Source organism: Pelodiscus sinensis, chromosome 1 (assembly GCF_052426305.1).
Source record: "Pelodiscus sinensis isolate ZL-2025 chromosome 1, ASM5242630v1, whole genome shotgun sequence".
Lineage (NCBI taxonomy): Eukaryota > Metazoa > Chordata > Testudines > Trionychidae > Pelodiscus > Pelodiscus sinensis.
In genome coordinates, this window is record NC_143052.1 from 358,450,747 (window position 1) to 358,464,379 (window position 13,633).

Sequence of the window (13,633 nt, forward strand, 5' to 3'; positions counted from 1 at the left end):
AAAAGAAGTTATTTCTCGTCGAATGAGGTTTACTGCAGTCAACAAAATTGCCGCATCCTGTTGACTTACTGTCGACAGAACTCGGCGGTAGTGTAGACACAGGCGTTATTTTGTCGACAAAAGTCCACTTTTGTCAACAAAACCCTGTAGTGACACCCTCACTGACAAACTCCCCCAAACACAGAGGGGGTGGTAGTGCAAGCAATAAGCCATGGGTGGAAGGCAGTTTGATGAAGCTATAAGCTGTTCTGGGACAACTCTTAGGCAGGAATAAGTAACGCCAGTCATGCCTCCCCAAAAGGGTTCGATACGTATAATGACCTATGAGGCGTCCAGGCCTTTCAATGGTTGTAAAGATCAGTGTGAGGCTTACTAGTAAAACCTTCGCCCAGAGCGGTTGTGCTGTTGTGCTGTGGGGTAGGATACAGAAACCTGAGCCATTCTTTTTAATGACAACCCCGGGGCATTGTCCCAGATCGAGGAGTCATTAGAGGAGATTTTAGAACAAATGGATTAACTTAGCAGTAGCAAGTCACCTGGACCAGATGGCGGTTACCCAAGGGTTCTGAAAGAACTCAAACATGACATTGCTGAAATATTAATTCGGTACCTAATGACTGGAAGATAGCCAATAATACACCGATCTTTAAAAAGGATTCTGGCAGTGATCCTGGTAATTACAGACCAATAAGTCTAACTTCAGTACTGGGCAAATTGGTTGAAATTATAATAAAGATCAGAATTGTTAGACACATAGATGAACATAATTTGTTGGGGAAAATCAACATGGTTTCTATAAAGGGAAACCATGTCTCACTAATCTACGGCTAGGTGAGACGGACCTTACTAGAGTTCTTTGAAGAGGTCAATTAGCATGTGGACAAGGGGGATCCAATAGATATAGATATAGTGCACATAGGTTTCCAGAAAGCCTTGACAAGGTCCCTCACCAAAGCTCTTAATCAAAATAAGCTGTCATGGGAGAAGAGGGAAGATCCTCTCGTGGTAACTTGTTAAAAGTTTGGAAATAAACAGAGGTTAGAGACACCATTCCTGCCCATCCACACTAATAGCCGGTGATGGACCTAACCTCCATAAGTTAATGTAGCTCATTTTTGAACTCCAATTAAATTCACAACATCCTCCGGCAAGTAGGTTGACTGTGCGTTGTGTTCAGATATACTTCCTATTCTTTGTTTTAAATGTGCTGCCTATTGATTTCGTTTGGTGTCCCCTTGTTCTTGTGTTATCCGAGGAAGTAACTAGATTTTCCTTTTCTACTTTTCCCGCACCAGTGATGCTTTTACAGACTGCAATCCTCTCACCCCTTAGTCTTCTCCTTTCTAAGGTGAAAAATCCCAGTCTCATTAATACTCCTATGCATGAGGTTTGCTGTTCTTATGTTCTTATGTGAATTCTGAAGTGGGCATGCCAAGACAACCACGAGAAGGGGAGCAATCACATGTCCACCAAAAGCTTCAGTGCCACAACTAGACTGCCACTGAAATTGGAGCACTTTCGACAACTTCTCCATGACGGATCTTCGCAGAGCCCCTGTTGCAAGCCGGTGATTTTCCGTTGGGATTCGCAGTGAAGATGTTAATGACGACTTGGTGGCAAGACTGGCTCTCCAGTTAGGTGAGTTCATTAAACTCAGAGAGCTCTAGTTCTAGAGATACAATACGTAAGACTCTGTATAATAAAGCAGAGCAACACCTTGCCACCCCCTCCCCCACACACCATGGTCATCCCAATTATAAATCTCAATAAATCTTGTACAATGTATGTCATGTGAGGTGTCTATAGACAGGCTGCAGTTTACTGACTGATTCCCCTCTGTGTTCAATTCTCATTTCTTATCTGAAATTACAAATATTGACTATGTACCTGCATCTCCAATGTCTTTGCTCCTGTGGTAGGCAGAACAGAAAGGACCACCAACCAACCAGAAGGTTGTTTGCATCCAGTCTAGGCACCACACTGTGAATGCTTTATTCAAGCTGAAGGCCCAACAATGAACCCAACGATCCCTGGAAGAAGTTTATCCCACCTCATGGACTTTTCTGGAGATGTTGTAACCAGAATATGGGTTACCCCTCCTGCAACGACCCACTGAAGTGCAGAACAGCATGTGACCAGCCCATATGACACTGAACTCCATTTTGTGGCTGTCATTTGCTTCTCAAGGAGCTGGGAGCTTTGTAGGGGCAATGAAGTTCCTTCTACCTGGCGGAAGCTGTAAATGGGGAATCTGACATCACAGTTGGATTCACTTTCCCTGCCACTGAGCCCCTGAAAACATGGCTAGAGGACGAAGGGCTGTGACCGGGGAGGTGGCCCCAGGCTGGGAAGGAGAGATCCTAGCCTGTGGTGACCTCTTTGTTGCATTAGAGTGACACTGCTGGATTCAAATCGTGTCTGAATGGCAGAGCTCAGATTGTCGTGTTAGATGTCGAGTTGGACAATGCAGTCGGCTCCAAAGCCACCGCTGGTAATTACGTAAACCTGACACTTGTGTAGAGGATACACAAGACTCACAAGTCAGGTCTCTGAAGGTCAAAGGTAAATCTGTTCAGGAACGGGCCCTGGTTTAAAGATCTCTTGCTATAGAGGGAGGAGCAGCCTGGGTAATACATTTACACTGCTCGGGGCAAGAGTTCTTAGCTCAGAGCTTTGGGGACGGCCTGCATAACATTGTTATTACATGAGTGGCTGGCAAAAGCGCCCATGTCACTGCAGGTGGATGTAACAAACCCACGGTGTGGGATGGGGCTCAGGCTGGTATCCCAGAATGCTCAGCGTTACCTCAGTCCCAGGACACACCCCACGGACGTCTGTGGTGACCAGTAACAAACACTTCCTGCTAATCCATGACTCCCGTTCCCTCTTGGCGTTTACTCAGTTAGTGATGGGAGACAGTGGTTACATCTGTAAATTCAGAACTCCTAGTTACTGTGACCCTGGCAAAATTACATCGCCCCGATCCTCAGTTTACCTATCTGTTAATGTGCATATGATCATAGTGACTTTCCTTTCATAGGTGTTCTGCAAAACCCTCAATGAAAGCTGCTGCACGGAATGGAGATAAGTATTGATGATAATTACTCATCTCTAATCTTAGATTGCATCTCCCTCAGTTACTTTCACCCATCTGTCTTACCTACCATTTACCCATCCATCCTGGACATATACAGGGTATCAGATCTCACGCAGGACTGGTGTTAGCCCTTGATTTCTTGTTAATCAATTTTTTGATAAATATAGTGAAATACCCCGAACAGGCACTTAATCTCTGACTCAGCCCAGAGCGCGAGAGTTCTCCTCTCCCTCGGGTAGGTCCCTTAATTATCCTTTTTCCTTAGAGTTGGACAAAGTGCAGAAGCACGGACGTGGAAACAGAGACACTGGCTAGTGCGTCTCCAGGCGCCAGCCTGTTTACCGTTGGATGCTGGACTGTTCTCTGGAGGTCGAGGGACCCTCATGGGGATTGAGCGCAGCTGAGTTATAAACACTGCACCTGGCAAGCCCCTGGGTTGCTTTCAGATGTTGCTGCCGGTGCGAGCGTGAGAGCGGTGTGGGGCTCGGCTCCGTGAGAGAGGTTTCCAGGGAGGATGCTGTTGACTCAGAATTCACAGGTACCATCATTGGGGAGGAGCTCACCTGTGTGATGAACTCAGTGAACCATGAGTGCGAGGGGCACAGATGAGATTCGTGCCCTTTCGGCTCCGCTTAGTGTTCAACGTTAACAGACACCTGGGCGCTCTCGTGGGGTGACACGGGGTGAGAGGTAGGCGGGACACACCAAGCTGAGGTAGATTGTGGGGGAAGTTCAGAGGGACCCATCCCTTGCTAAGGAGCTCGACTGCTTCCCATCCCGGTGCAATGTGCCTGTGGGTGACAGAGAGTAAGTCTCTGGTCCGTTCTCCTCTGCATGGCCATGCAACACCCCAGCACCCTCGCCATGGGACATGAGTACTAGTGTCCAAAACACCGTTCTGTGCTGTGCCCCCTGCTCTCGGATGCCTGTTGGTCTCTCCCACGATGACTGCATTTCAGTGGCAAGGGGGACCCTTCCGGATGGAAGGGCTCAGTAGATTCCAACACAAGCCAGACCTCACTGAGGCAACGCTCCCCTTGGAGTGAGAGTCGACTAAAGACCCCCGGGACAGCTGTGTGTTAATGCAGAGAGACCGTCAGCTCATCCTCCTGCGTGTCAGAGCCCTGGCCGTTAACACGTGTGGGTGGTGGGTTGGTACCTGCCGTTTGTTGGCTAGAAATCATTTAGATGCCAGGGCTCCTCACCGGAAGCATTACAAAGGCTTTTCCGCGTGAGTAAGGCATGTTCTCTCCTCGCTTCACTTAAGAAGTTTCATAAACTTTGAGGCCAGAAGCAGACACTATATGGGGGACATGTTACCATATTTGCCCAGTACACTGGGGTATGCGCCTTTATTAGAGTGACTCTTTTGGGCCTGGGGGGAGGTTCACAATTCTATCCGTGTGCTGCTTGTGCTACTTGTGCTCCCATATGGAGCTGAATTCTCCCTACTGCCAATTCCCCCTCCCAATGGAGCTCTCTGCAGGAACTAGGTTCCTCAGGATGGGGTTGTTCAAACTTTAGCAAACACACCCAGACACTCACCCCCACTACCACAGCACGTCTGAGAGGACTGGGGAATCAGCATTCACAAGCTGACCCCTCATACGTCCCTGGACTCAGCTGGCTGGGTTTCACAGCAGTGCCACACTGCACCCTCATGTGCCTTTGGACTCTATGGGCTGGATGAAACAGCACTTTAAGCAGCCATCCTCATTCGCCCTATCCCCAGCACCCCCTATCCCCACTTTCACACCACAGTCATTCACTGGGAAACCACACGATGAGCAAACCCCACAAGATTTTGGGCACTGCACGGATCTTTCGCTTGGGTACAAGAAGCGTTGTTGCAGAGCGAATGGAGAAGCCAAAACAACACCCCTTAAGGAAGAGTGAGCAAAAGAGAAAGAAAGAGAAGCAACCAGCTTAACAATGAAAGTGATTTATTTCTGAGTAGTGAATAGATATCAAACAGTTACAATATTAAATCTAACTGTTACAATATTAAATCTAAATTGAAACTGATTACAAATGTTAGGTAACCATAGAACAGTTTACATAGGGCAGGGTTAGGAGGCTATGCTTAGAGAGGTAGTTGATGGGTGGGAGGGAGAGAGAGACAGAGAGAGAGAGACCTCACCACTCCACGGAGTTTGCACTGAGCGGGGTTCCCAGATGATGATGGTAGCTGGGGATCCAGAGGGCAGGAGACAAGCAGAACAGAGCCCCCAGCACGATCAGACAGAAGCTGAAGAAGTCTCAATGGAACTGATGCAGTTTAAATCCAGGTTTCAGAACATTTTTTCTTGGGGCAAAGAGAGGCGTTTTTATAGGGCTAGTTCAAAGAGAAAGAGGAGAGACAATAGAGACTGATCACCCCTGGTTATGGGGGATGTTCCTTGAACGAGCTCACAATGCAACTTGGCAGTTTCAGTATTTTAGATGTCAATAGGATCGTTACTAGAATTGGTCTGATAATGACTAATTTGGGTGTGAGCAGGCCTGGGTTCATTAGCATCTGGAGCAGAGATTTCCCATCAGGCCGTGCTTCTCTACTTTTGGTGTCCCATAGTTCAGAGTGGTTCCTGCCTTGGAAGAGCTGGTCTCCATTCTGTATGCTAATGAGCTCTATCTTCAATGCAGATGAGGCTGGGGTGTTTCCTTAATTAGTTTAGGTGTGTCTTCCCTGGCCTTTTCATTGCTTTGTCTGATTCTAGCAAAGGCTTGGGGGGGAGGGGGGACGTCACTCCCTGGCTCCCAAAAGCACAGGGCTGGTAGGTAACAGACATTTCGGTGAAAATGCTTCAAGGTCATCAAACTGTACTGACCAATGGATTCTTGAATCCCACTCAGCTAAGCTCTTAGCTCCAATAATGTCTGTGGCAAGGAGTTCCACAGGTCCAATAGGTAGAATGTAACAATCTTCTCTTCCCAGTGTCATACGTTCAGCGACTTAATGGAATCGATAGTTCTCCTGTCTGCGTGGCGTGAGACACAGTCAATAGAAATGCCTGCTCGGTTCTCTCTAGCCACAGACTCGTAGGGTTCGCATCAGGAGTTTGTCGTTAGTGCTCCCAATTTGACCTCAGGTACAACACAGGCCATTACATTCCCGCCAGTGACCTCTGTACTGAGCTCCTTGACTTATTTTTTATAAGGCCTTTCTACACCAGGACTTTACATCTGAGAGCCCCGGTTTAGGAGGCACCACACGGGTCTGCTCCTTTAACCCCTGCCAGGACTTTTTCTGATGCATAACCAGCACCACGTAGAGCAGTGATATCACCTCCCGTGACTTGTACGCTGTGCCTCTGCTCCTACCCCCAAACACTGTATTGGCCTTTTTTCATAGAATCACAGAATCCCAGGGCTGGAAGAGGCCTCAGGAGTCATCGAATCCAGCCCCCTGCCCAAAGCAGGACCAACCCCCAGCTCAATCAACCCAGCCAGGGCTTTGTCACACTGCTTCTTTCCAAATGCAGAACAAAATATTTTTTGGAGACATCCATCTTCTCAGTAACATTAACACATTTTCTATCACCCTCTAACAATGGGCCAAAACCTTTTTCAGCAATTCGTTTTTTTGTAGAATAGTTAATAGTTTTCTTTTTAAAAGCTTCAGGGGTAGTTGAGTTCGTCTGTACAGGATGAACTTTAAAAATAGCAAATTGTCTTGTAGTACTTTAAAGACTAACAAATTATGAAGATGGTATCATGAGCTTTCATGGGCAAGGCCCACTTCTGTAGATGTCTGGAGTGTTGGATATCCAGAACTAAAATAAATAGGGGAGAAGTGAGGCTGGGAGTGGAGGGGGGGGGGGGAGACGGAAAAAAATGGGAGGAAGGGAAACAAAAAGAGGTAGTGGGTATAAAAATATTGAGGGGAAAGCCAAGCCTGAATGTAACAGGAAAAACAAATAGTCATAAGCACCTAAAGACTGGATAGTGAAAAGCGGCAGATAAGAACCAATAGTAAGCAATTAGAGTACTGACACCAGATACTATACAAAGAACCATTGGCACCTTCATCGTTTGGTAGGTGGATAATATCCCAGCCATCAGGAATCTTTATTTAATCCGTTAGCATGAGTATCAAACTTGTGAATGAACTGTAGTTCCAGTCCTTCCCTGTGTATTTGGCTTGTGAAATTGGTTCGTAACAAACCAGCCACTTGAAGATCTGTTAATGAATGCCCAGGCAGATTGAAGTGTTCCCCAACAGGTTTCTGTATGTTCCCTTTACGGATATCTGATTTGTGTCAGTTGATTCTTTCCCTTAGGGACTACCCAGTTGGTCCAATATATATCGCAGTGGGGCATTGCTGGCATTTGATGGCATAGATCACATTCCTGGATGTGCAGTTAAATGGACTTCTGATTTGGTGGCTGATGTGGTTGGGTCAAGTGATGAAATCGCTTATATAGATATGCGGGCAGAGTTGAATCGGGACTGATTGCAGGGCTGGGTTCCTGTATCTTTATGATGTAGCTGTGTATCATGGTTACCGGAGAGAATTTGTTTCAGGTTCGGGGATTGTCTGTAAGTGAGAATATGCCTTTCTTACCTGCCTCTTTTGACTATCCAATCTTTAGGTGCTAATGACTATTTAATTTTCCCATTACGTACCAGCTTGGCTTTCCCCTCTACATGTTTTGTTAGTCTTTAAAGTGCTACCAGACTATTTGATCTTTTTTAAGTTTTCTTTTTGTTACCCTTAACCTGCCAACCCTGGATTTTCCCCTGCCCCGATGGCTCCCTTTTCTTTTCCACTGCTTTCTGTCCAAAATTCTCTACTTCCTTAACTGCACAATTGGGTCATTTTAGCGATCTACAAATAATTTCTTAAAGACCTCCCAGCTTTCACTCTCATCTTTCTGTGCATTTTTTCCCATCTAATCAGTTATGCTGATAATTTTTTCAGTTTCAGGGAATTATCCTTTTTGAAGCACTAAGTGTCTGAATACTTCTTTGTTGGTTCATTTGTTGGTACCTTTGTTAATCTACTTGAATGTAATATTTTTCATTCTTTATTTTCCACCCTCTTCTCTGTCTCTCCTTCCATTAAAGGGTGGGTTGTGAGCAAGACAAGAGAAGTCAATCTTCCATTCAACTCTGCGCTGGTTAGTCCTCAGTTGGAGTATTGTGTCCAGTTCTGGGAACCGCATTTCAAGAAAGATGTGGAGAAATTGGAGAGGGTCCAGAGAAGAGCAACAAGAATGACGAAAGGTCTAGAAAACATGAGCTATGAAGGAAGGCTGAAAGAATTGGATTTGTTTAGTTTAGAAAAGAGAAGACTGAGGGGGGACATGATAGCCGTTTTCAGGTATCTAAAAGGGTGTCATAAGGAAGAGGGAGAAAACTTGTTCATCTTGGCCTCTGAGGATACAGCAAGAAGCAATGGGCTTAAACTGCAGCAAGGGAGGTTTAGGTTGGACATTAGGAAAAAGTTCCTAACTGTCAGGGTGGTCAAACACTGGAATAAATTGCCAAGAGAGGTTGTGGAATCTCCATCACTGGAGATATTTAAGAGCAGCTTAGATAGACATCTATCAGGGATGGTCTACATGGTACTGGGTCCTGCCGTGAGGACAGGGGACTGGATTCAATGACTTTTTGAGGTCCCTTCCAGTTCTAGTGTTCTATGATTCTGTGATTCTCTGAACAGAAGAATCCCAGACTTTACTGTTTGTCTGCATATTCAGTCATAGAATCATAGAATACCAGGACTGGAAGGGACCTCGAGAGGTCATCAAGTCCAGTCCCCTACCCTCATGGCAGGACCAAATACTGTCTAGACCATCCCTGATAGACATTTATCTAACCTGCTCTTAAATATCTCCAGAGATGGGGGATTCCACAACCTCCCTGGGCAATTTATTCCAGTGTTTGACCACCCTGACAGTTAGGAACCTTTTCCTAATGACCAACCTAAACCTCCCTTGCAGAAGTTTAAGCCCATTGCTTCTTGCTGTATCCTCGGAGGCCAAGATGACACCCTTTTACATACCTGAAAACTTCTATCATGTCCCCCCTCAGTCTTCTCTTTTCTAAACTAAACAAACCCAATTCTTTCAGCCTTCCTTCATAGGTCATGTTCTCTAGACCTTTCATCATTCTTGTTGCTCTTCTCTGGACCCTCTCCAGTATCTCCACCTCTCTTGAAATGTGGTGCCCAGAACTGGACACAATATTCCAACCGAGGCCTAAGCAGCACAGAGTAGAGAAGAATGACTTTTCGTGTCTTGCTCACAACACTCCTGTTAATGCATCCCAGAATCATGTTTTCTTTTTTTGCAACAGCATCACACTGCTGACTCTTATTCAGCTTGTGGTCAGCTATAACCCCTACATCCCTTTCTGCTGTACTCCTTCTTCGACAGTCGCTTCCCATTCTGTATGTGAGAAACTGATTGTTCCTTCCGAAGTGGAGCACTTTACATTTGTCTTTATTAAACCTCATTCTGTTTACCTGAGACCATTTCTCGAATTTCTCCAGATCATTTTGAATTCTGACCCTATCCTCCAGAGCAGTCCCAACCCTTCCCAGCTTGGTATCATCTGCAAACTTAATAAGTGTACTTTCTATACCAATATCTAAATCGTGGATGAAAATATTGAACAGAGCTGGTCCCAAAACAGACCCCTGCGGAGCCCCACTAGTTATAGCTTTCTAGCAGGATTGTCAACCATTAATAATCACTCTCTGGTTGTGTCTACACTGGCATGAATTTCCGGAAATGCTTAAAACAGAATAGTTTTCGTTATAAGTATTTCCGGAAAAGAGCGACTACATTGGCCACAGATGCTTTTCCGGAAAAGCCCTTTTCCCGGAAAAGCAGCTGTGGCCAATGTAGACGTGCTTTTCCGGAAATGAGCCCCGATTATCATTTTTGCAATCGGGGCTTTTTTCCAGAAAAGACTCCTGGGCTGTCTACACTGGCCCTTTTCAGGAACAGTGTTCTGGAATAAGGACTTATGCCCGAGCGGGAGCAGCGTAGCTTTTCTGGAATTGCGGCTGATTTTGTACAGTAGAACGCCGTTGCTTTTCCGGAAATTCAAGAGCCAGTGTAGACAGCTCGCACCTTATTCCATAAAAGCGGCTGATTTTCCGGAATAAGTGGCCCAGTGTAGACACAGCCTCTGAGTATGGTTATCCAGCCAGTTATGCACCTACCTTATAGTATTGTGGAATCATAGAACACTAGAACTGGAAGGGACCTCAAAAAGTCATTGAATCCAGTCCCCTGTCCTCACAGCAGGACCCAGTACCATCTAGACCATCCCTGATAGATGTTTATCTAACCTCCTCTTAAATATCTCCAGTGATGAATATTCCACAGCCTTCCTAGGCAATTTATTCCAGTGTTTGACCACCCTGACTGGAAGTTTTTCCTAATGTCCAACCTAAACCTCCCTTGCTGCAGTTTAAGCCTATTGCATCTTGTAATATAATCAGAGGCCAAGATGAACAAGTTTTATCCCTCTTCCTTATGACACCCTTTTAGATAACTGAAAACTGTTTGCATGTTCCCTCTCAGACTTCTCTTTTCTATACTAAACAAGACCAATTCTTTTCGTCTTCCTTCATAGCTCATGTTCTCTAGACCTTAATCATTTTTATTGTTATTCTCTGGACCTTCTCCAATTTCTCCACCTCTTTTTGGAAATGCGGTGCCCAGAACTGCACACGATACTCCAATTGAGGCCTAAGCAGCACAGAGTAGAGCAGAAAAATGACTTTTCGTGTCTTGCTTACAACACACCTGTTAATGCAGCCCAGAGTCATGTTTGGTTTTTTTGCAACAGCATCGCACTGTTGACTCATATTTAGCTTGTGGCCCACTATGACCCCTAGATCCCTTTCTGCCGTACTCCTTCCTCGACAGTCGCTTCCCATTCTCTGTGTGTGAAATGGATTGTTCCTTCCTAAGTGGACCACTTTGCATTCGTCCTTATTAAACTTCATCCTTACTGAACTTCATAGGGCAGGCGCCCCCCATTCTCACAGCTTGTGACGAGTAATCCCTTTCTTTCTGCTCTGTCCTTTATAGAGAAGAGGTGACGAGTCCTCAGCACATGTCCAGTGCAGGTTGTCCTCCATCCCATTCCATAGGTATCCAAACATGGTCTTTCTTTGGCCGCTGCTGGGATTGAGCAGATGTTTCCATTGAGTTGCTATCAGTGACACCGAAGTCTTTTCCCCAAAGTGTGTTCCAGTTTTCCCATGGTACAAATCTTGGCAAAGCTTTATTTTTTTTCCAGTCTCAGATTCTGAAGGTTCAGGTAGATGAATGCAGCCTGGAACAAGGGGGGATGACCAATATCCATGCTTGTGTTTCCTGCTGGTGCCGACTGAGTTTTCCCACCCCATGACATGTAGGAGTTTCCAACCCAAAGAGCACCAGAAAATAAGGAACTTGAATGAGCTGGGTAAGTTGCTCAGAATTCACGTCTCTGAATAATGTCAATGTTATTTTTCATTGTGTGAAGAGTGAGGAGTTTGCTTCACATGTGAGAAGAGGCCCCAGCAGTGCGGGTCGTGTTTCTCATCAACATTGTCTTTCCTTCCAGGCATTTGTTCTATGAGCATCATCAGAGAACCTGGGCACATTCAGGAAGTCAGGGAAGTGCACGGTACATGCAGGAGACATTGTTCTTTCTCAGGGTTGGACGTTTTTTTCTCCTGATCCATGTCAAAGTCCAACACAACCAACTTTACCAACCCCTCCACATTCATCCTGCTGGGCATTCCTGGCCTGGAGGCAGCCCATGTCTGGATCTCCATCCCCTTCTGCACCATGTATGTCATGGCCATCTTGGGGAACTTCACCATCCTCTTCATTGTGAAGACAGAGCCGGGTCTCCATGAGCCCATGTACTATTTCCTCTGCATGCTGGCTGTCACCGACCTGGTCTTGTCCACGTCCACCCTGCCCAAAACACTGAGCATCTTCTGGTTCAATTCCAGGGAGATCGATTTTGGTTCGTGCCTCATCCAGATGTTCTTCATAGGTAGCTTTTCAGCAATGGAGTCTGGGATCATCGCGGCCATGGCCTTGGATCGCTACGTGGCCATCTGCCATCCCCTGAGACATTCCACCATCCTGACAAACTCTGTGGTTGCCAGGATAGGCCTGGCCGTGGTGCTGCGCAGCTGCATCGTCTCACTGCCCTCTCCCTTCCTGGCGAGACAATGGCCGTATTGCCGAACCAACGTCATTTCGCACTCGTTCTGTGAGATGATGTCTGTGGTGAAACTGTCCTGCACGGACACCAGCCTCAGTGATTACTACGGCCTCACTGTAACACTCATGGTCGCTGTTATGGATGTGTTTTCTATCACAGTTTCCTACACCCAGATCCTCAGGGCCATCTTCAGCCTCCCCACCAAGGATGCCCGGCTGAAGACTTTTGGGACCTGCAGCTCCCACCTCTGTGTCATTTTAGCCTTTGGAATCCCAATTCTCTTCACCATGTTCACACACCGGCTTGGCCACCATGTGCCCCTGTATGTCCACATTCTCATGGCCAATGTGCACATGCTAATGCCCCCTTTTCTGAACCCCATCATCTACGGGGTGAGGACCAAACAGATCCGAGACAGGCTGCTGAGGCACATAATTGAGATGGAGTAATTTTTTCCCCGGTGCTCTGGTCTTCAGACCGAGATTCTTCTGAGCTGGCTGATGACTTGGTGCTGAGTCCTCTTCCCTAACAAGAGAGATATTAAACCTCTTCATGGCCTTACAGGGCTGTAACTATGACACAAACTGGGGAATCATAGAATCCCAGGGTTGGAAGAGACCTCAAGAGTTGTTGAGTCCAGCCCCCTGCCCAAAGCAGGACCAACCCAACTCAATCATCCCAGCCAGGGCTTTGTCAAGCGGAGACTTAAACACCTCTAGGGATGGAGATTCCACCCCGTCCCTTGGGAACCCATCCCAGTGCTTCACCACCCTCTTAGGGAAATAGTTTTTCCTAATATCCAACCTAGACCTCTCCCACCACAACTTGAGACCATTGCTCCTTGTTCTGCCATCTGGCACCACTGAGAACAGCCTCTCTCCATCCTCTTTGGCAGAGGTGGAAAGTAACTAAGTAGAAATACTTCATTACACTACTCAAGTACATTTTTTTCGTATTTGTACTTTACTCAAGTAATTTATTTTTGTGATACTTTGACTTTTACTCAAGTAGCTTTTTTTGAAAATATTGTACTTTTTACTCCACTACACTTTCTAGAAGTGCGTAGTTACTCACCTCTTTTGTCACCCCACTGACACTTGCGCAAGCCAGCATTCGGATTTCCTAAAACACAGCCACATGCACTTGGGTGGCTAGGTACCATGTTTGAATCCCTGTATTTCATACCTGAGGTCTGCTTAAAGCTGCAGGCCCTCGCTTCAAAGGCAGCTCTTAACTGCTATAGAGTTTGAGTACCTGAAGCTTTGCCTTTGGGGCAGGGAGTTTGTCATAAAAAAAGGGAGGTAGTTGATTATGAATAACATAAGAACAGCTGTACTGGGTCAGACCAA

At 46.2% G+C, this 13,633-nt stretch overlaps 1 protein-coding gene across 1 annotated transcript; it reads left to right on the top strand.

Annotated features, from left to right (window-relative positions):
• The first annotated feature begins 11,788 nt into the window (after positions 1-11,788).
• Positions 11,789-12,733, top strand: LOC102462254 (olfactory receptor 52N1-like). Its single transcript, XM_014571751.2, has one exon. The coding sequence runs from the start codon at positions 11,789-11,791 to the stop codon at positions 12,731-12,733; it is 945 nt and encodes a 314-aa protein (XP_014427237.2).
• The last annotated feature ends 900 nt before the right edge of the window (positions 12,734-13,633 follow it).